This window comes from Borostomias antarcticus, assembly GCF_949987555.1.
Source record: "Borostomias antarcticus genome assembly, chromosome: 20".
Classification (NCBI taxonomy): domain Eukaryota; kingdom Metazoa; phylum Chordata; class Actinopteri; order Stomiiformes; family Stomiidae; genus Borostomias; species Borostomias antarcticus.
The window spans coordinates 15,240,637-15,262,899 of NC_140253.1; the positions used below are offsets into that span (position 1 = coordinate 15,240,637).

The 22,263-nt window shown below is 44.6% G+C and overlaps 1 protein-coding gene across 1 annotated transcript in view; it reads right to left on the reverse strand.

Moving 5' to 3' along the window:
• Nucleotides 1–4,684: 4,684 nt before the first annotated feature.
• The window catches only part of lrba (LPS-responsive vesicle trafficking, beach and anchor containing), a gene marked incomplete at its 5' end in the record, with an annotated part of 387,967 nt that continues 370,388 nt past the window's right edge, over nucleotides 4,685–22,263 (reverse strand). The window contains 2 exons of the mRNA XM_084454694.1: nucleotides 4,685–6,128; nucleotides 8,182–8,333. Of these exons, the coding sequence (XP_084310820.1) occupies nucleotides 6,038–6,128; nucleotides 8,182–8,333 (243 nt within the window). The 3' untranslated portion in view covers nucleotides 4,685–6,037. The remainder of the gene's footprint in view (nucleotides 6,129–8,181; nucleotides 8,334–22,263) is intronic.

Genomic DNA, 22,263 nt, shown 5'->3' on the forward strand with positions numbered 1-22,263 from the left:
AGCATGCCTGGCTGCACCAGCCACTTAGTCAAAGCTAAACTTAGTTTAGGTTGACTAAACCACCCGGGATCAAAGGGACAAACGCTTCTACCAGAAACGCGGGTCGGACTAACATACCAAAACCACTCCCTGTAGCTACCTTCGTTGAGAAAACAACGGCTCTGCGGTTTTAATTCCACCCGCGACCGGCCAAAGGGAAACCTGTTCTGTGCCAACTCTTTGGCGTATTAACTCAAAAAACCCGTTCTAAGCTGCAACCGATAAACAACCTGAAATTGTACATCAACTACAGGGGAACAAATTCACGAGACCAAAACTCACACTTCTTCTGAACTGTTTATACCCTCGTAACGAAACAAGGATGAAATCAAAGGACAATACAATATATAAATATATCTATTGCTGTTCACAACTTCCTTAGATAGTTACTTACTAAATACGTACTAAATACCCACGCCGGGGTTTCTGTTTTCAACAATCCAGACTAACACAATCTGAACCAAAACCATGGCAAATAACAAGCATAAAAGGATTCGTTTTTCAACGTACCGTGAGTTTAGCCGAGTGGAACCAACGGCGGACTTCTCCGAACCAGTGCGCATAGACGCAAAGAGAGAAGTTCCAGAGCGGCTACCGCTCCGCACGTCTGCGTCCTTTGGTTCCATTCCAGGCGAACCCCACGGCAGTAGATCCCGTCCCGAGTCGCCAACTGTGATAGTAATTTAACTGATCTAGTCAAAAAGGATTTACCAAGATTCGCTCAAAAGGTTAAGTCTGGTTTATTGTGAAAAACATACGAGCGCAAGGACTTCCTGAACAACGAGTGGTTAGTCAGCGAAGTGCCCGTTTGGTCTTCTGCTGTGGCTTATATGCAGTCAAAACACAGGTAAGGTCTTTCCAGGATGTGATTGGCTACTGCATTGTACATCATATGAAATGGCAGGCGTGGCCAAGAGTACAGACATGTGACATGAGAAAAAGGGCGGCAATTGGGGACAAAGGATGGTTATTCTATTGTAGACAGATGGCCTTCTGGAAGCCATTTTGTATGTTAGCACAGCTATGTGAATATTTGGGGGAGGTGATGAATTACAAAAGGAGTGAGAGGACAAAGGTTTAAGGTGTTTGGATGTAAATTCCTGGGTGCTTGGATGTAAATTCCTGGGTGTTTGGATGTAAATTCCTGAACAAGCCATATATATATTAAACCTCTCCTTGAAACGTTTCCAGTTGTCAGCGAGATTGCCACTGAACTGCATAGGTGTGGGAGTTTATCCATGACGGTAAACACTCTGGGTACAGGATTTTCTCTTACGTTTTCTCCAGCGTTAACCTCGTCTCCGGCTAGCACATCACACAGGGTGTCCATTTGCACGGGATTAGAACACAGACGACCTCTGTAATAATTACAAATCACCTGAGGTCCCCAGGTAATACTAGTCCCGTGCGAATAGGGCTTAATAGTAATTTTTGTACCATTGAAATTGCTGGTGGAATGTTCAGTAACGATGTTTTTAGAGTGGTGGCAGCTGTTGCTTTGAAAATATTCACACATTTTGTAAACTGCTGGCACTCCTACAGTTTTAAAAGTTCATACACATATTATACATCGAAATGTTCACACAACTGTGCTGATTCATATAATGTAATTATCTAAGCTGTGCAATTTATAGCTTTCGTGTTATGATGATTTGTTCGGCAACTGCGCTCCCCATTGAAACGTATGGTGACACACTAACTTTTGAGCTGCTAATTTTGCATTTTTACCCTTTTTCTAACTTGTCTCTATGCCTACAGTTTTAACAGCTCATACAGATATTATATATAGAAATGTTCACACAACTGCTGATTCGTACAATGTAAGTATCTAAGCTGTGTGACTTACAGTTTTCTCTGTGTGGCGATTTGTTCGGCAACTACGCTCCCCATTGAAATGTATGGCGAGTGAGTCAGCGAATTCTGTGTGTTCTGTGCTTTGGTGCCGTAGAGCTGTGCTGCTGTGGTTGCTATGGTGACAGTTCACAGGAGAGAGCTTGAAGGTATCTTAAAGACATTTATACTTTTTGAGCTGGAGCTGTCTGAAGCTGGTCACAGGCCGTGTCCGAAATGCCTGCTACCTGCTATATAGCAGGCTAGAAGTAGCATGCTACTTCAAAACTGTGCCTGCTACCTCTCGCTTGCTATTCTCGCCTGCTACCTCGCCTGTTATATTGCCGAAAAAAACAGCGAAAAACGTAGCATAGTTCAGAGGGACTATTCCGGGACTACGTCACTGTTCAGCCAAACTTTCAGGACAGCTGTCATGACTGACGCTGGTGACTGTCAGGCGGGGCAGAGCGAAGGAGTTTTTAAATGTAATTATTGACTTAATTTGTAGATGAAAAAAATATTTTTTCTGTCAGATATCTTAGTTATAACTACACAGAGCTACAAATGCAGTTTTGTGTTAATATGTGAGGTAAAAATTTGATTTCGAAAACTCACGATGTCGTAGCTGTCGTAGCCCTGTAGCCATGGAAATGCAACGTTACTGGCTAAGTTAGCCAGCCAGTGGGGCGTAACGACGTAACCCACGCATTCCCGTCACCTGACTCGAGTAGCATGCTACATTTTCTCACCTGCTATATCGTTTTCGTGGAGTAGTCGGTACTAAGTAGCATGCTACTTCTCTGTACTGACTGAATGCAATGTATTGCTTTATAAATGTTCTTAGCCGGTAGACAAACATACTCCTGGAGCTTGCTCAATCGCCTTGTTGAGAGGGGTCAGGGAAGAATTTTTACAGCTCACTTATCTGGCCCCCGGGTGATTACTGTTTTTTTTGCATCCCTCTGGAATATTTCGAGAGTGGGTCGTATGCCCACCTCCCTTGTTCTCTGTAAAGCGCATTGTGTTGCCTCTGGGTATGAAATGCGCTATACAAATAAAGCTTTGATTGATTGATTCTCACCGGCTATATAGCAGGTAGCAGGCATTTCAGACATGGCCATGCTTTCCCGTTGCAAACAATTGATGGAATGTTCAAAGTGTCAGTTGGGATTTCAATTTGGGTGCATGGGCAGCCTCTCTTGAAGGTACAGACACCCTTGGATCACACAACTCAGCCCATGAGTGGGCTAGAGACACACGATCTTCACTGGTGAAGGCAGGTGGGTGGCCCGGAGAGGGGTACACTGTCCACGACCTGCTATGACATGAGGGGGCAGAGTCTCGCCACCACGCCACTCAGGGGCTGAGCCCACTCTTTAGCCCACTCAGGGGCTGAGTTGTGGGGCCTGTGGTGTAGAGATTGCCACAGGCCCCACAACTCAGCCCGAGTGGGCTAGAGACATGCAGTCTTCGCCGGTGGGTGGGGTAGAGATTGCCTGGAGGTCACTGCACTGCCCCCGACCGGCTCTGACCTGAGGGCGGAGTCTCGCCACCACGCCACTGTCCACGGCATGGACCCCCACAATTCAGCCCCTGAGTGGGCTAGAGACGCACGGTCTTCGCCGGTGGGTGCATGGAGATTGCCTCGTCCGTAGTACTACTAGCAGTAGCTGTTACATACAGCTGCAGCAGCTAGCCCACCTCACATTTTCTCCAGGAAATGTACTTTCTAGTTCAGTTTGTACTTAAAAATGACTGAATAACAACATTGATTCATTAATTAATTTAGATGTAACCTAAAGATACTGTAACTGGCATGTGTCACATTCAACAACCATGTTACTCCTAAACATCTTGAACTACTCAACAGGCAGAGCTTTTTCCTGTGCCTGCAGCAACTACCCCAAATCCACCTACTGCTCCTCCATCAAGCCAGTCTCAAAATAACTGGTTTCAAACATTGTACATCAGGATTTCTGCAGCCACCTTGTTTAAAGCACATGGTCAACTTAGTTCTTTAGTTTAGTTTAGTTTATTTGACAAGACATTTTAGAAACTGCTGCACATCCGCACACAAAGAAGAGAGCGCAGCAAAATGGTGAGCTGCATCAATTCATCTACACTAAGGTTTTGTCCACATAATTAATTGCATTTTCCAATTACCTGTACTGCATGTCTAGCTGTTCAGATAGTTTCTCTAGGCTACAGTACGTGGCAGCAAAATCAAGTCAGCTTAAGTTACAAAATTCAGTTTTTATTGTCATACGTCATCACACGTCAAAAACACTCATTCCAAATTGATTGCCAAAATATTGAGCGATACATAAAAATACAGCAGTACAGTCATTTCTTGTCATTTGCTTGCAGACGTATCCTCGCTGTGCTCAGATCAAACCACATGGAATGTTTGTCCAGGGGAGGGAGACCAGTCTGATCAAGCACTCTCCCCCAAGCACTCTACCAAACACTCTCCCCCAAGCACTCTCCCCCAAGCACTCTACCAAGCACTCTCCCCCAAGCACTCTACCAAGCACTCTAACCCACACACTCTCCCCCAAGCACTCTCCCCCAAGCACTCTCCCAAGCACTCTCCCCCAAGCACTCTAACCCACACACTCTACCCCAAGCACTCTCCCCCAAGCACTCTACCAAGCACTCTCCCCCAAGCACTCTTACCCACACACTCTACCCCAAGCACTCTCCCCCAAGCACTCTCCCCCAAGCACTCTACCCCAAACACTCTACCAAGCACTCTACCCAGCGCTGACCCCTGAGGGAAATCAGCCCAGCGCTACATTCCAAGCACCTAGCCAGCCTTAAGGAGTGTGGTTTAACAAGTGAACATTCACATGGCCCAGTCAGTGTGGTGGAATAAGCCCCTCCTTTCATCTCACAGCCGTGTTTGCCTGTGTGATGCTTTGGAGACAGAGGACTCTAAGAGGACTTTGAAAATCCAATCATGGTTCTGGTGCCGGGCGCTGCTACACTGAAAGGTGTTATGCTTTTCATGTAAATGCATCGGAGGATAGGTAATGCTACAGGAAGTGACAGAGGACATCCATGGACACGACCCATTTTGAATAACTTGACTTCTGTCTCATTTCCCTCTGACACACACAATGTGCTATGCTGTCTGTCTACCTCTTAGTAGTCAGGAGGGCAGGTGATGGCAGTACAGGAAGGTAGGCCCTGACATCTGGTTCTACTGACATTATTTGTCTGTATGGTTAAACTCCTGTTACATAGAGATAATGATCTTCAGAAACTCTCAGATGTAAGACAGCAGACATCTTTTTTACATGACATCTATTTTCGAGACTAACTTAGACAGACATACAACATAAAGCCTCGTCTGAAACATCTTTGATAGACTAGCATTGTGATATGAGAGGCATACAAGCAAACAGGAAGGCAATATCTCAGGTTACAAAGGATATACATTTTTGTCCTTCAAGATGAATATTTAGATAGAATATATATTCCTTCTCTTCATTGTTATGCTGGACTGACAACAAAACCCCCTCAGATTCTCAGATTCTATTCTCTGTGTTTCCACAGCAGCAAACGGAAAAAATAAAAATAATTAACCCCTATTGAAAAATCACCCTACACAACCAGGGGGATACAGCAAATGTATATATTTATCACCCTAAAGTACACAACCAGGTGGATACAGCAGATGTTAATATATTTATCATATATATTTATTTATCTAGCTACTTCCACTCAAACCCTTATTTCCTTCACACTCAGATGAAAATAGACTCTTGCAAGCTAAAAATAGACTTTTTTCCCTCAACCATACATAACCCCCACACTAAGTTTTGATTAGATTAAATCTTTAGATATGATCTACAAAATATAGCAATGCCCTTCTTGGAAAAATAGTTTTGCTGCTTTTGACAGACTCAGACAGCTCCCACCCTCCCATAACACACACACTCTGTCTTTTTAGATACATTCAGGATATCAGTATGCACTGAGTAGTTCCCAGGATGGCCCCAGGTGTCTGTCCGTCTTCTCAGGTCTGGTCAGTAGCAGGTCTGGTCCGTCTGTCTGTCTGTCCGTAGTCTCGGGTCTGGTCAGTAGCGGTTCTGGTCCGTCTGTCCGTCGTCTCGGGGCTGGTCAGTAGCGGTTCTGGTCCGTCTGTCCGTCGTCTCGGGGCTGGTCAGTAGCGGGTCTGGTATTCATGGTGCCACCTGTTGAAGTCGTTGTAGAACAGCACGATGCTCCCAGAGGCCATGCCTGTTATGATGCACCTGCAGGAGGGACCAGGACACACAGGCTTTAGGACATACCATCAATTTATAGAGCACCGCTGTAGTAGGCTAAGCTACTATTGCATTTATGTATTTGTAGTGCCCCACTGGGAAGCGCTTTATAGTAACCATCCGTAATGAGCGTTAATTAATAGGTAATAAGGACCTCATAAGTCCTTAAGATGCTCATAAGACATTATTGTGTTAATAAGACTATATTAATGTTTAATAGCATAATAAACACGCTTATTGATAGATTATAAGCGTTAGTTAATATGTAATAAGGACCTTATAAATCATTATAACATGCTTATAAGACATTATGCGTAAATAAGACTACAAGTGTTTAATAATAGCATAATAAACACGTTTATTGTTAGATTAAGACATTTTATAAGCACTTATAAGAAGCTTGTTAACTGTTTATAGACTGCTATCATGTACTTATTATGCATTTATTAGCAGTTAATTATGCACTTATTATGCAATTTTGCAGTAGTGGATCTAAAGCGAGACAATGCATTATTAAGGTTAATAAATCCTTTATTATGCACTTATTAACAGTTAATTATGCAATTTTGCAGTAGTGGATTTAAAGCGAGACAATGCATTATTAAGGTTAATAAATCCTTTATTATGCACTTATTAACAGTATGTTTCACGTAGCTCCCCCCAAAAGAGCTGTCTTTGTGTGTTTTTGTGTTTCACCACTAAAATATTGCTTTAATATGTAATGTTTTATTCACATTGTATCAACCTTGACCCCATGTACTCATTCCAGATGGGGGAGCTGCGTGAAACATACTGTTAATAAGTACTCAGTATGTGTATCAGAACGCGCATTCAACTTAAGAAGCAGTGGCATTCCTCATTTCGGGGAGCACAGCTGAGAACACTTTGGCGATTTAAGAACACATTTCCACGTGTGAATCCGGCGGGATCTTTCTAATGGTTGGTCTTACGGAGTTCGTAAGAAGACATTTAAGAAGACACTTAAGAAGATGTTAAGGAATGAGGTCCACTGGTCCCTAGATTGTGTGTACCAAGATTCATGTAGATCGGCCAAACCTTGTATGAGTAGATATATTTTAAGCATAAAAAAAAATCTAAATGGCGGAAAATCTACAAACAGGAAGTTATGGGTTCTTAAGGCAAATTTGTTCCTTGTGTGGAGAAGCTGCTATATCGACCCCCTTTGACCAATCAATGTGAGACTTGTTCCATGGGTTCGTGGCACAAGTCTCTACCATTCTGCCAAGTTTCGTAAAAGGTTACCAGTCGGTTATAGGGACTGCCATAGACTTCTATTGCAGAATAATAGGAAAACTATAGGGCACATTCACACACATCCGTGCTTGGCCCCCTATTAATAATCCTGCAAGAGGTTTGGGAAGCATACGGTTGGACTTTGCTAGATTTAACGCAAGGTCGGGAATTGTAAGCATTTCCCGGTTAATGTGCACAATCCCAATTTCTCACATCTACCGCAAGGTCGGGGAATGTGCACATTACCCGGGAAAAGCTCACATTCCCCGTTTTCTCACATTCACCGTAACATATATACTGTAGTACATGTGGATACTTTAGTACGTGTATATACTAGTAGTACATGTATATACTGTAGTACATGTGGATACTTTAGTATGTGTATATACTAGTAGTGCATGTATATGCTGTAGTACATGTGAATACTGTAGTATGTGTATATACTAGTAGTACATGTATATACTGTAGTACATGTGGATACTCTAGTACGTGTATATACTAGTAGTGCATGTATACTGTACTCTTATATGTACAGTGCTGCATTGTAGAAGCACAATTAGTATAGTTTTTCAGTGTGTGGTATGTATTTTATTAGTATACTTATTCAGTGTGTGTGGTATGTTTTTTATTAATATAGATTTTCAGTGTGTGTGGTATGTTTTTATTAGTATAGATGTTCAGTGTGTGTGGTATGTTTTTTTTATTAGTAGAGATTTTCAGTGTGTGGGGTATGCTCCCTTTCAGCCCAGCTCCTCTGCCAGGGCCTGGTGTTTCTGATGCTGGTTACCGTTGGTCGTGGGACATGGACATGGAGCGGATGCCTGCGTCACAGCCCGGGTATGTGAACAGCTGCTTGAGGTGGTGGACCTGCCAGACTGAGACCACGCCCCCATCGCCGCCCGTCAGCAGGTACTGGCCGTCGCGACTCAGCAGCATGGCCTGATGGGAGGAGAAAGAGAATGAGGAAAGGTTGGTGCAGGTCAGAATCACTGGACCGGTAAGGACAGGAAATTGTGTGATCTGTGGCGTTATGAAATTAGCATTTTATTTTATTTCAAAGTCATATTTATCATGGACCGTTGAATCGTCTCACACATGGGTATGTATGTATTCTCCACAATCATGTCGTATTAGAATGTGACAGAAAATGTGCTAGTTTAAAAGATTATGATAGATGGTGTTATCATATAATCAGGTCTGTAACCAGGGCCGGTTTTAGCCATTTTGGTGCCCCCCCCTTCACACACACACACACACACACACATAATGTCTGTGATTGAGCAGTTTCTATGTCAATACATGGCCGTACCATGCGATGCTATGCTAGCAGAATATACAGTAGTGTACACACATTAGAACTACAAGCCTACTGTATATTATCATAGCCTAGTATATGAGGTGTGCAACTTAACCTATCAGCTGAGTGATACTGTACCATGGCAAGTGGTACAGGCCCGTGGTCCTAGGCTACTTGCTATATCCTGTCCTTCGCCTTCTATTCACCAGGTCTGGGCATGTTTGTAGGACCCTCCCTATTACCACTTGTTAGGAGTCCTACAGACATTTTATCACTACCCAACCGACCGACCAGCCAACCGATCGACCGAAAGACCGACCAGCCAACTGATCGACCAACTGACTGACCGACCAGCCAACCGACTGACCAACCGACCAGCCAACCCATCAACCGACTGACCGACCGACCAGCCAACCGATCAACTGACTGACTGACCGACCTGCCAACCGCTCGACCAACTGACCGACCAGCCAACTGATCGACCGACTGACCAACCGACCAGCCAACCGATCAACCGACTGACTGACCGACCTGCCAACCGATCAACCGACTGACCGACCGACCAGCCAACCGATCGACCGACCAGCCAACTGATCGACCGACTGACCAACCGACCAGCCAACCAATCAACCGACTGACTGACCGACCTGCCAACCGATCAGCCAACTGATCGACCGACCAGCCAACTGATCGACCGACTGACCGACCGACCAGCCAACCGATCGACCGACCAGCCAACCGATTGACCGACCGGCCAACCGATCGACCGACCGACCGGCCAACCGATCGACCAGCCAACTGATCGACCGACCGGCCGAGCAAGCTGTAGAGCTGCTGGTGGTACAGTCATGAGAAGTAACCGTTCGCGCCGCATGTTGAGCGGAGAGCAGCAACGATAGCGGCGGCGCAGTTTTAGAGGTCCTTTCGGACCACTCCAGACCAACCGCCTCCTTGTTCCATGTAGCACAATAGCCGCCAGGAGGCGTCGTTGAGCAGCAAACTCAATTCGACTGGCAGTCACTGTGTGACTAGTTAACTGGTTGGCTATATTATTAGGGCCCGAGCACTGGCGGTGCAAGGCCCTATTGAAACTCGAAGGATTATTATTATTAGGGCCCGAGCACACTGGCGGTGCGAGGCCCTATTGTATTTCGAAGGATTATTAGGGCCCGAGCACTGGCGGTGCGAGGCCCTATTGAAACTCGAAGGATTATTAGGGCCCGAGCACTGGCGGTGCGAGGCCCTATTGTATTTCGAAGGATTATTATTATTCTCCCTTCTCCTTCTCCTTCTCCTTCTCCTTCTTCCAAAACAAATGCCTTTTTGGCGGCCTAAACATCGATGAAAACGGATGAAACTTTGAAGATACGTCAGTCCTGGTGAAAAATTTGATAATTCATGGGTGACGGAAATGGGCGTGGCAAAACGGCTCAAGAGCGCCCCCTGGAAAATTTAAAATGGCGAGCCCCACCTTTCAGTTTGATGTAGGCGTACGAAATTCGGTGGGCATATGTAGTTCATCGAGACACACTAAAATGTCTCTTGGACCTATACCCAACATCCGACAGGAAGTCAGCCATTTTGCTTTTAATGTGACATTTTGTCCTTGTTTGGACCATTTCCATGTCTCGTACTTCAACGAACTCCTCCTACAGATTTCATCCGATCAACTTCATATTCGGTCAGCTTCATCTTAAGACCTTTATGATCAAAAGTTATCAAAAAAATTGAGTTTTCACCATACACCCTTCCCGTGGCGCCCCGCCAAAGTTTGACATTTCGCCATAAAACACGAAGTCTTCATAACTCGTCCATACATTATCCGATTTGTCCGATATATCTCACGCTTCATGACGGTTCTGTCCTGAACACATCCATGTGTCAGTATTGCGTCATACTTATAGCGCCACCTATTGGTGAAACAGTACGCCCTCATAACTCCTCCAAACATTATCCGATTTGTCCGATATGTCTCACGCTTCATGTCAGTTCTGTCCTGAACACATCTATGTGTCAGCATGCGTCATACTTATAGCGCCACCTATTGGTGAAACAGTACGTCCTCATAACTCCTCCATACATTATCCGATTTGTCCGATATGTCTCACGCTTCATGACAGTTCTGTCCTGAACACATCTATGTGTCAGTATTGCGTCATACTTATAGCGCCACCTATTGGTGAAACAGTACGTCCTCATAACTCCTACATACATTATCCGATTTGTCCGATATGTCTCACGCTTCATGACAGTTCTGTCCTGAACACATCTATGTGTCAGTATTTCATCATACTTATAGCGCCACCTATTGGTGAAACAGTACGTCCTCATAACTCCTACATACATTATCCGATTTGTCCGATATGTCTCACGCTTCATGACAGATCTGTCCTGAACACATCTATGTGTCAGTATTGCGTCATACTTATAGCGCCACCTATTGGTGAAACAGTACGTCCTCATAACTCCTACATACATTATCCAATTTGTCCGATATATCTCACGCTTCATGACGGTTCTGTCCTGAACACATCTATGTGTCAGTATTGCATCATACTTATAGCGCCACCTATTGGTGAAACAGGAAGTCCTCATTACTCCTCCGAAGTCCTCATAACTCCTGCATACATCATCCGATTTGCACCAAATTGCTGACGCTTCATGAAGGTGGCCTTCTGAACCCATCTATGTGTCGGTATTGAGTCACACTTACAGCGCCACCTACTGGTGAAACAGGAAGTCCTCATAACTCCTACATACGTTATCCGATTTACTCAACATTTCTCACGCTTCATCAAGGTACCGTCCTGAACACATCTATGCTTCGGTATTGAGTCACGCCTAGAGCGCCACCTACTGGTGACAGGAAGTTTCTCTCAGTACTTAACACCGAAATAGCACAGCCTTTAACGGCGCAGCACCCCGACACGCGTGGGGTGCGAGGGCCCGCTCACTGCTGCTCGCAGCACTAGTTATTATTATTCTTCTCCTTCTCCTTCTTCTCCTTCTTCTTCTCCCCAAACAAATGCCTTTTTGGCGGCCTTAACATCGATGAAAACGGATGAAACTTTGCACATACGTCAGTCCCGGTAAAAAATTTGATAATTCATGGGTGACGGAAATGGGCGTGGCAAAACGGCTCAAGTGCGCCCCCTGGAAAATTTAAAATGGCGAGCCCCACCTTTCAGTTTGATGTAGTCGAACGAAATTCGGTGGGCATATGTAGTTCATCGAGACACACTAAAATGTCTCTTGGAGCTATACCCAACATGCAACAGGAAGTCCGCCATCTTGCTTTTAATGTGCCATTTTGTCCTTGTTTTGACCATTTCCATGCCTCGTACTTCAACGAACTCCTCCTACAGATTTCATCCGATCAACTTCATATCGGGTCGGCTTCATCTTAAGACCTTTGTGATCAAAAGTTATCAAAAAAATTGAGTTTTCACCACACACCCTTGCCGTGGCGCCCCGCCAAAGTTTGACATTTCGCCATAAAACACGAAGTCCTCATAACTCCTACATACATTATCCAATTTGTCCGATATATCTCATGCTTCATGACGGTTCTGTCCTGTACACATCTATGTTTCAGTATTGCATCATACTTATAGCGCCACCTATTGGTGAAACAGGAAGTCCTCATAACTCCTACATACATTATCCAATTCGTCCGATATATCTCACGCTTCATGACGGTTCTGTCCTGAACACATCTATGTGTCAGTATTGCATCATACTTATAGCGCCACCTATTGGTGAAACAGGAAGTCCCCATAACTCCTCCATACATTATCGGATTTGTCCGATATATCTCACGCTTCATGACGGTTCTGTCCTGAACACATCTATGTGTCAGTATTGCGTCATACCTATAGCGCCACCTATTGGTGAAACAGGAAGTCCTCATAACTCCTACATACATTATCCAATTTGTCCGATATATCTCACGCTTCATGACGGTTCTGTCCTGAACACATCTATGTGTCAGTATTGCGTCATACTTATAGCGCCACCTATTGGTGAAACAGGAAGTCCTCATATCTCCTCCATACATAATCCAATTTGCCCCATATATCTCACGCTTCATGACGGTTCTGTCCTGAACACATCTATGTGTCAGTATTGCATCATACTTATAGCGCCACCTATTGGTGAAACAGGAAGTCCTCATAACTCCTACATACATTATCCAATTTGTCCGATATATCTCACGCTTCATGACGGTTCTGTCCTGAACACATCTATGTGTCAGTATTGCGTCATACTTATAGCGCCACCTATTGGTGAAACAGGAAGTCCTCATAACTCCTCCATACATTATCCAATTTGTCCGATATATCTCACGCTTCATGACGGTTCTGTCCTGAACACATCTATGTGTCAGTATTGCGTCATACTTATAGCGCCACCTATTGGTGAAACAGGAAGTCCTCATAACTCCTCCATACATTATCCAATTTGTCCGATATATCTCACGCTTCATGACGGTTCTGTCCTGAACACATCTATGTGTCAGTATTGCGTCATACTTATAGCGCCACCTATTGGTGAAACAGGAAGTCCTCATATCTCCTCCATACATAATCCAATTTGTCCCATATATCTCACGCTTCATGACGGTTCTGTCCTGAACACATCTATGTGTCAGTATTGCATCATACTTATAGTGCCACCTATTGGTGAAACAGGAAGTCCTCATAACTCCTACATACATTATCCAATTTGTCCGATATATCTCACGCTTCATGACGGTTCTGTCCTGAACACATCTATGTGTCAGTATTGCGTCATACTTATAGCGCCACCTATTGGTGAAACAGGAAGTCCTCATAACTCCTACATACATTAGCCAATTCGTCCGATATATCTCACGCTTCATGACGGTTCTGTCCTGAACACATCTATGTGTCAGTATTACATCATACTTATAGCGCCACCTATTGGTGAAACAGGAAGTCCCCATAACTCCTCCATACATTATCGGATTTGTCCGATATATCTCACGCTTCATGACGGTTCTGTCCTGAACACATCTATGTGTCAGTATTGCGTCATACTTATAGCGCCACCTATTGGTGAAACAGGAAGTCCTCATAACTCCTACATACATTATCCAATTCGTCCGATATATCTCACGCTTCATGACGGTTCTGTCCTGAACACATCTATGTGTCAGTATTGCATCATACTTATAGCGCCACCTTTTGGTGAAACAGGAAGTCCTCATAACTACTACATACATTATCCAATTTGTCCGATATATCTCACGCTTCATGACGGTTCTGTCCTGAACACATCTATGTGTCAGTATTGCGTCATACATATAGCGCCACCTATTGGTGAAACAGGAAGTCCTCACAACTCCTCCATACATTATCCAATTTGTCCGATATAGCTCACGCTTCATGACGGTTCTGTCCTGAACACATCTATGTTTCTGTATTGCGTCATACGTATAGCGCTACCTATTGGTGAAACAGGAAGTCCTCATAACTCCTGCATACATTATCCGATTTGCACCAAATTGCTGACGCTTCATGAAGGTGGCCTTCTGAACCCATCTATGTGTCGGTATTGAGTCACACTCACAGCGCCACCTACTGGTGAAACAGGAAGTCCTCATAACTCCTACATACGTTATCCGATTTACTCAACATTTCTCACGCTTCATCAAGGTACCGTCCTGAACACATCTATGCTTCGGTATTGAGTCACGCCTAGAGCGCCACCTACTGGTGACAGGAAGTTTCTCTCAGTACTGCACACCGCCAAAGTTTGATATTTCGCCATAAAACACGAAGTCCTCATAACTCCTCCATACATTATCCAATTTGTCCGATATATCTCACGCTTCATGACGGTTCTGTCCTGAACACATCTATGTGTCAGTATTGCATCATACTTATAGCGCCACCTATTGGTGAAACAGGAAGTCCTCATTACTCCTCCATACATTATCCAATTCGTCCAATATATCTCACGCTTCATGAAGGTTCTGTCCTGAACACATCTATGTGTCAGTATTGCGTCATACTTATAGCGCCACCTATTGGTAAAACAGGAAGTCCTCATAACTCCTCCATACATTATCCGATTTGTCCGATATATCTCACGCTTCATGACGGTTCTGTCCTGAACACATCTATGTGTCAGTATTGCGTCATACTTATAGCGCCACCTATTGGTGAAACAGGAAGTCCCCATAACTCCTCCATACATTATCCGATTTGTCCGATATATCTCACGCTTCATGACGGTTCTGTCCTGAACACATCTATGTGTCAGTATTGCGTCATACTTATAGCGCCACCTATTGGTGAAACAGGAAGTCCTCATAACTCCTGCATACATCATCCGATTTGCACCAAATTGCTGACGCTTCATGAAGGTCACCTTCTGAACACATCTATGAGTCGGTATTGAGTTACACTTACAGCGCCACCTACTGGTGAAACAGGAAGTACTCATAACTCCTACATACATTATCCGATTTACTCCAAATTGCTCATGCTTGATGAAGGTCACATCTTGAACACATCTGTAGGTCAGTATTGCGTCATACCTACAGCGCCACCTACTGCTTACAGGAAGTCCTCATAACTCCTACATACTTTGTCCGATTTACACAACATTTCTCACGCTTCATCAAGGTACTGTCCTGAACACATCTATGCGTCGGTATTGAGTCACGCTTAGAGCGCCACCTACTGGTGACAGGAAGTTTCTGTCAGTACTGGACACCGAAATAGCACACCCTTTAACGGCGCCACACCCCGACCCGCATGGGGTGCGAGGGCCCGCTCACTGCTGCTCGCAGCACTAGTTCTCCTTCTCCTTCTTCTCCTTCTCCTTTACTCCAAACAAATGCCTTTTAGGCGGCCTGAACATCGATGAAAACGGATGAAACTTTGCAGATACGTCAGTCCCGGTGAAAAATTTGATAATTCGTGGCAAAACGGCTCAAGAGCGCCCCCTGGAAAGTTTAAAATGGCGAGCCCCACCTTTCAGTTTGATGTAGGCTAACGAAATTCGGTGGGCATATGTATTTCATCGAGCCACACTTAAATGTCTCTTGGAGCTATACCCAACATGCAACAGGAAGTCCGCCATTTTGCTCTTAATGTGCCATTTTGTCCTTGTTTTGACCATTTCCATGCCTCGTACTTCGACGAACTCCTCCTACAGATTTCATCCGATCAACTTCATATCGGGTCAGCTTCATCTTAAGACCTTTGTGATCAAAAGTTATCAAAAAAATTGAGTTTTCACCAAACACCCTTGCCGTGGCGCCCTGCCAAAGTTTGACATTTCGCCATAAAACACGAAGTCCTCATAACTCCTCCATACATTATCCAATTTGTCCGATATATCTCACGCTTCATGACGGTTCTGTCCTGAACACATCTATGTGTCAGTATTGCGTCATACTTATAGCGCCACCTATTGGTGAAACAGGAAGTCCTCATAACTCCTCCATACATTATCCAATTTGTCCGATATATCTCACGCTTCATGACGGTTCTGTCCTGAACACATCTATGTGTCAGTATTGCGTCATACTTATAGCGCCACCTATTGGTGAAACAGGAAGTCCTCATAACTCCTCCATACATTATCCAATTTGTCCGATATATCTCACACTTCATGACGGTTCTGTCCTGAACACATCTATGTGTCAGTATTGCGTCATACTTATAGCGCCACCTATTGGTGAAACAGGAAGTACTCATAACTCCTCCATACATTATCCAATTTGTCCGATATATCTCACGCTTCATGACGGTTCTGTCCTGAACACATCTATGTGTCAGTATTGCGTCATACTTATAGCGCCACCTATTGGTGAAACAGGAAGTCCTCATAACTCCTCCATACATTATCCAATTTGTCCGATATATCTCACGCTTCATGACGGTTCTGTCCTGAACACATCTATGTGTCAGTATTGCGTCATACTTATAGCGCCACCTATTGGTGAAACAGTACGTCCTCATAACTCCTACATACATTATCCAATTTGTCCGATATATCTCACGCTTCATGACGGTTCTGTCCTGAACACATCTATGTGTCAGTATTGCGTCATACTTATAGCGCCACCTATTGGTGAAACAGGAAGTCCCCATAACTCCTCCATACATTATCCGATTTGTCCGATATATCTCACGCTTCATGACGGTTCTGTCCTGAACACATCTATGTGTCAGTATTGCGTCATACTTATAGCGCCACCTATTGGTGAAACAGGAAGTCCTCATAACTCCTACATACATTATCCAATTCGTCCGATATATCTCACGCTTCATGACGGTTCTGTCCTGAACACATCTGTGTCAGTATTGCATCATACTTATAGCGCCACCTATTGGTGAAACAGGAAGTCCTCATAACTCCTACATACATTATCCAATTCGTCCGATATATCTCACGCTTCATGACGGTTCTGTCCTGAACACATCTATGTGTCAGTATTGCATCATACTTATAGCGCCACCTATTGGTGAAACAGGAAGTCCTCATAACTCCTCCATACATTATCCGATTCGTCCGATATATCTCACGCTTCATGACGGTTCTGTCCTGAACACATCTATGTGTCAGTATTGCATCATACTTATAGCGCCACCTATTGGTGAAACAGGAAGTCCTCATAACTCCTACATACATTATCCAATTTGTCCGATATATCTCACGCCTCATGACGGTTCTGTCCTGAACACATCTTTGTGTCAGTATTGCATCATACATATAGCGCCACCTGTTGGTGAAACAGGAAGTCCTCATAGCTCCAGCATACATCATCCGATTTACACCACATTGCTCACGCTTGATGAAGGTCGCGTCCTGAACTCATCTGTAGGTCAGTATTGAGTCATGCTTATAGCGCCGCCTACAGGTCAAGCAGGAAGTCATCATAAGTCCTACATACATTGTCCGATTTACACAACATTTCTCACGCTTCATCAAGGTAACGTCCTGAACACATCTATGTGTCGGTATTGAGTCACGCTTAGAGCGCCACCTACTGGTGACAGGAAGTTTCTCTCAGTACTGCACACCGAAATAGCACAGCCTTTAATGGCGCAGCACCCCGACACGCATGGGGTGCGAGGACCCGCTCACTGCTGCTCGCAGCCCTAGTTTGTATTATATTGTGTATATTGTACATCGTAAGCTATTGTATATTGTGTAGCTGACATAGTCAATAAGCAAGATGAAGGCAACACATTATTGAAGCTGCTACTGAGACTTAGGAGATTTTGACCCTCGACAAGAACCAGAGTTACTGTAGCAAAACACTTCCTCTTTTTTTCTGTCACTTTTGAGGAAGCGTAGCAGAGATGGTTTGTAGACGCGATCGATTGAAATGTAGCTAAATGTATTGTACTGTAGTGTTACCCATAGTGAACTACATACACTGTAGGGAATGATTTAACAGTTTTCGGACATTGGAACGTCGGATCGGATATTCATGGACGCAAGCAAGCAGATGCGCCCAAAATCATGTAACAACCCGATCACTGATGGGAGCAGGTTGAAATATCAGGTAGTATTCAGGTTCCATGTTTAGTTGAATGATAAATCCCATATAAATGGTTGGAATTCTAATGATGTTCAAGTGTGGTTTTGTCAACCTTAGTGCTGTATGCTAGCAGGCTGTGAAGCTGCATGATAAGACTGTGATAGCCAGTTAGCTCACGACAGCAGCTTCCATAAAATCTGTTTCTTGCGCAGGAACGGAGATGAACTCAAACTCGCAGCAAAACAGATAGCAATTATCATCACTTTGTGTTTGGCTGAGATATGAATGGGACATCGGGAATCGGACGCAAAACTAGCAATAGTCAATCGCCTACAGCTGTGTCAAACTCAGCTGCTTAAACAGGTGAAGCACATTAATTTACTTCGTGAAATTCTCTGATGACCCCGCCGTTTTGGGTTTATAATAGTTTGGGATCAGGACACATCACTTTCCCACTCTAAAAGCTTAGCTTCTGTTAAGATAGGATTTACAGTATTCATTAACAATGGTTATGGTTAGCCATATAGCTTGTGACAGGCTGTTGACACATGCGACATCCCTGAAAATGACTTTGAAGGGCATTCCAAACGAGCGTTATTTTTACACTCTACTATGCCCTAACAGTGCTCACTACGAAGGGAAGACTCCATAGGGTGTAGGGCTTAGGGATGAGCCCTTCAGTTTGAAATACAGCCCAAATATAGACCCCGCCGAGTGGAAATAATCTTGTCAAAATGTGATCTAATATCAGACAGCGCCCCTATCGAGTGGTAAGGTACTGGAAGACCTAATGCTAAAAAATACCCTATTTTCATTGATTTACTACGGAGGCTGTAGTGGGTGTTTGTGTGTTCTGATAACATGTTCCATAAGTTTAGATTGTCCCTCGTAATTTCCAATATCTGTTATCTCAATAGACAACCCACAATATACTAAAAAGTATATTGAAAAGACCTGGACAGTCTGCTGATTTCGGAAACCTGGCAAAAAGCCGATGAATTTGCCCCGCTAATTGAACTCTGCCCCCCCAGCTGCGCTTTTTCCTGCGCCCCCATATCTTCAGGCCGAGGAGGAGGACTGGCTATGGTCTACAGGGACTGTTTTTCCTCATGGACGGTGAGCTCTGGATCCTACTCATCCTTTGAAGTTCTTACGAATAAAATCAGACGCTTGAATCCCTTCTACTGTGTTTTAATATATCGCCCCCCAGGCAGAAATAGTTCATTCTTAGCAGAATTCGGTGACTTCCTAGCCTCCATCAGAATCCTGGACAGAATCCTTATGATCGGCGACTTCAACGTTCATATAAATAATAGCTCGGATATATTTGCTGTGAACTTCCTCAATGTTACTGAGTCGTTTCACTTTAGCCAACATGTTGCTGGTCCTACGCACATCAAGGGCATTACTTTGGACCTTGTGTTCACGTTAGGAGAAGCACATGAAAAGCTCACGCATTGTGAATAGCTTAGCTGTAGATAATTTCACTGCCAGCTTTGACTGTAATGTTTTAAGGTCGCCTGACGATGACGTAGACCGCCTGCTCCATGTTTTTAACTCGCGCTGCACGGCTGTTTTAGATGACGTAGCACCCATTGTGACTCGCAAAGTCTGCTCTGTCCACTCATCCCCTTGGCTGAATGATGAGATTCGTGATCTCCGCCGCAAATGCCGCAAAACAGAGAGGCTGTGGAAAGCTACCAACCTCCAAGTCTACGTCTCTATCTCAAAGAGCTTTTAGTCGATTTTAACGAACTGGTCAAGACTACTAGAGCTGCATATTTTGCCAACCTAATATCCTCCACCAAGCACAACCCTAGAGTGTTGTTAAGTACTATAAATAGTATTGTTAGCCCCCCTCTCCCATCTGCACCTATCCTTTCTAATGAAGACTGCAATCTTTTTCTCCAGTTTTTTATAAACAAAGTTGCTGATGTGAGGGCTCACATTGCCCCTCCCTCCTCCCCCTCCTCCATCCCTCTCTGTCAAGTCAGGGATTCAGCTCTGAGCAGTTTTTCTGGTATCTCCCTAAAGGACCTAACAGACTTGGTGAGCTCTATGAAACCTTCCTCAAGCCCTCTAGACATTTTACCAACGTCAATGCTGAAGGAAGTTATGACCTCTGTGGGCCCCAGTCTTCTCACCATCATAAATAGGTCCCTAGCCTCAGGTACGGTTCCAGCCCTTTTTAAGCAGGCGGTTGTTCAGCCGCTGCTCAAGAAGCCCAATCTGGACTCCTCCCTAGCAAGCAACTACAAAACTCTAAGCTGTCCTTTGTCTTGAAAGTGCTGGAGAAAGTGGTGGCAAACCAACTCACCACCTATCTAACCAACCATAACATCTCAGACCAATTTCAATCCGGGTTCCGCAAGCAACATTCCACGGAAACTGCCCTCCTCAGGGTCTCCAATGACATTATGATGTCATCTGACGCCGGCGAATGATCCGTCCTGGTCCTGCTAGACCTCAGCGCAGCGTTCGACACGGTGGACCACGGCATCCTGCTGGATAGGCTCAGGGAGTGGGTGGACACGGTGGACCACGGCATCCTGCTGGATAGACTCAGGGAGTGGGTGGGCATCACAGGGAGTCCTCTTAGTTGGTTTGCCTCCTACCTCAGAGAGAGAAGTTTTTCTGTGGCTGTTGGTCCCTTTAAATCGGACCCCCATCCCTTGTCGTGTGGTGTGCCACAGGGATCCGTGCTGGCACCAACTCTGTTTGCCCTATACATGCTCCCCCTCGGCCTTCTCATCAGCACATTCAAGGGTGTCAAATATCATCTGTATGCTGACGACATCCAACTCCAGTTCTCTTTTAAACCTGGTAAAGTCGAGGGACTCAGCATCCTACATGACTGTCTGTCGGCCATTGACCAATGGATGGCGGATAACTTCCTGCAATTGAACGCCTCCAAGACTGAAGTGCTGATCGTTGCAATTGACAAGACTGCCGCTACAGTGGTAAACCACATGGGGTCCCTCAAGGGAAATGTTAGGCCCTCTGTTAGAAACCTGGATGTCTTCTTTGATCAAGCTATGCACTTGGACAAACATGTCAAATCCCTAACGCGTTCCTGTTTTTTCCACCTCAGAAATATTGCCAAACTCCGGTCCATTGTATCACATACTGAATTAGAAATGTCTGTCCATGCATTTATTTCATCACGACTTGACCACTGTTTACCTGCCTCAACAAATCCTCTGTGGGACAACTTCAGCTAGTCCAAAATGCTGCTGCAAGACTACTCACTAGGTCAAAGGACATGCCACATCACCCCCATCCTGGCCTCCCTGCACTGCCATGGCCGTCGATGCGCCTCCCCCTGCCCGTGATGCCCCGAAAATAATTATATCCCCTGCGGCCACCATGGCTTTTGAGCCCCTACTACCATCTAAATCTCGAAATTGCTTTAAAAGCATCAGCGCTCTCCTGGCGTTCTCTTGATATTATGAAAAGAATTCAGTTGAGGCTACATTGATATCAATAAAATGTCACACCGGTAGTATACAACTGTAGCCTGCTAGTGGCTTTGATGCGATGTGAAACTGGCACGCGCAAGCAAGCAAACAAGGTCTGAGCTGACTATGTCGATAGCTAATAAATTATGACACGGTTGAAAATGCCTTAGCTATCTAGCCATTGCCCAACTTTTCTTCTTTTTCCACATAATTTCCAGAGCAGAGAAAGTTTCTCTTTGTGCCGGGTGATGGCTAACGTGATGGCTAGCTAGCTAACTCCACAGACCACAGGCACAGCTTCAGTTAGCTAGCTAACACTAGCTAATGTTACATTACTGACAGCCAGCAGCGTTAGGTAGATAGCTGACTTATTGAGTGCCTGACTCAAACCTTCCGTTTTTAATACCTGTGTAAGTTGACAGCCCTAGCTTACTAGTTAGCTAGCTAGCTAGCATAGCTAGATAGAATCCGATTACACTGGCTACTGATGGCTAGCTACCTACCCTAATTACAGTAAGTTGCACTATTGTCTTTCTAGAATAAAGAGACTCAACTAAAACAGATTGTGCTGCTAAGTGCATGGATGAT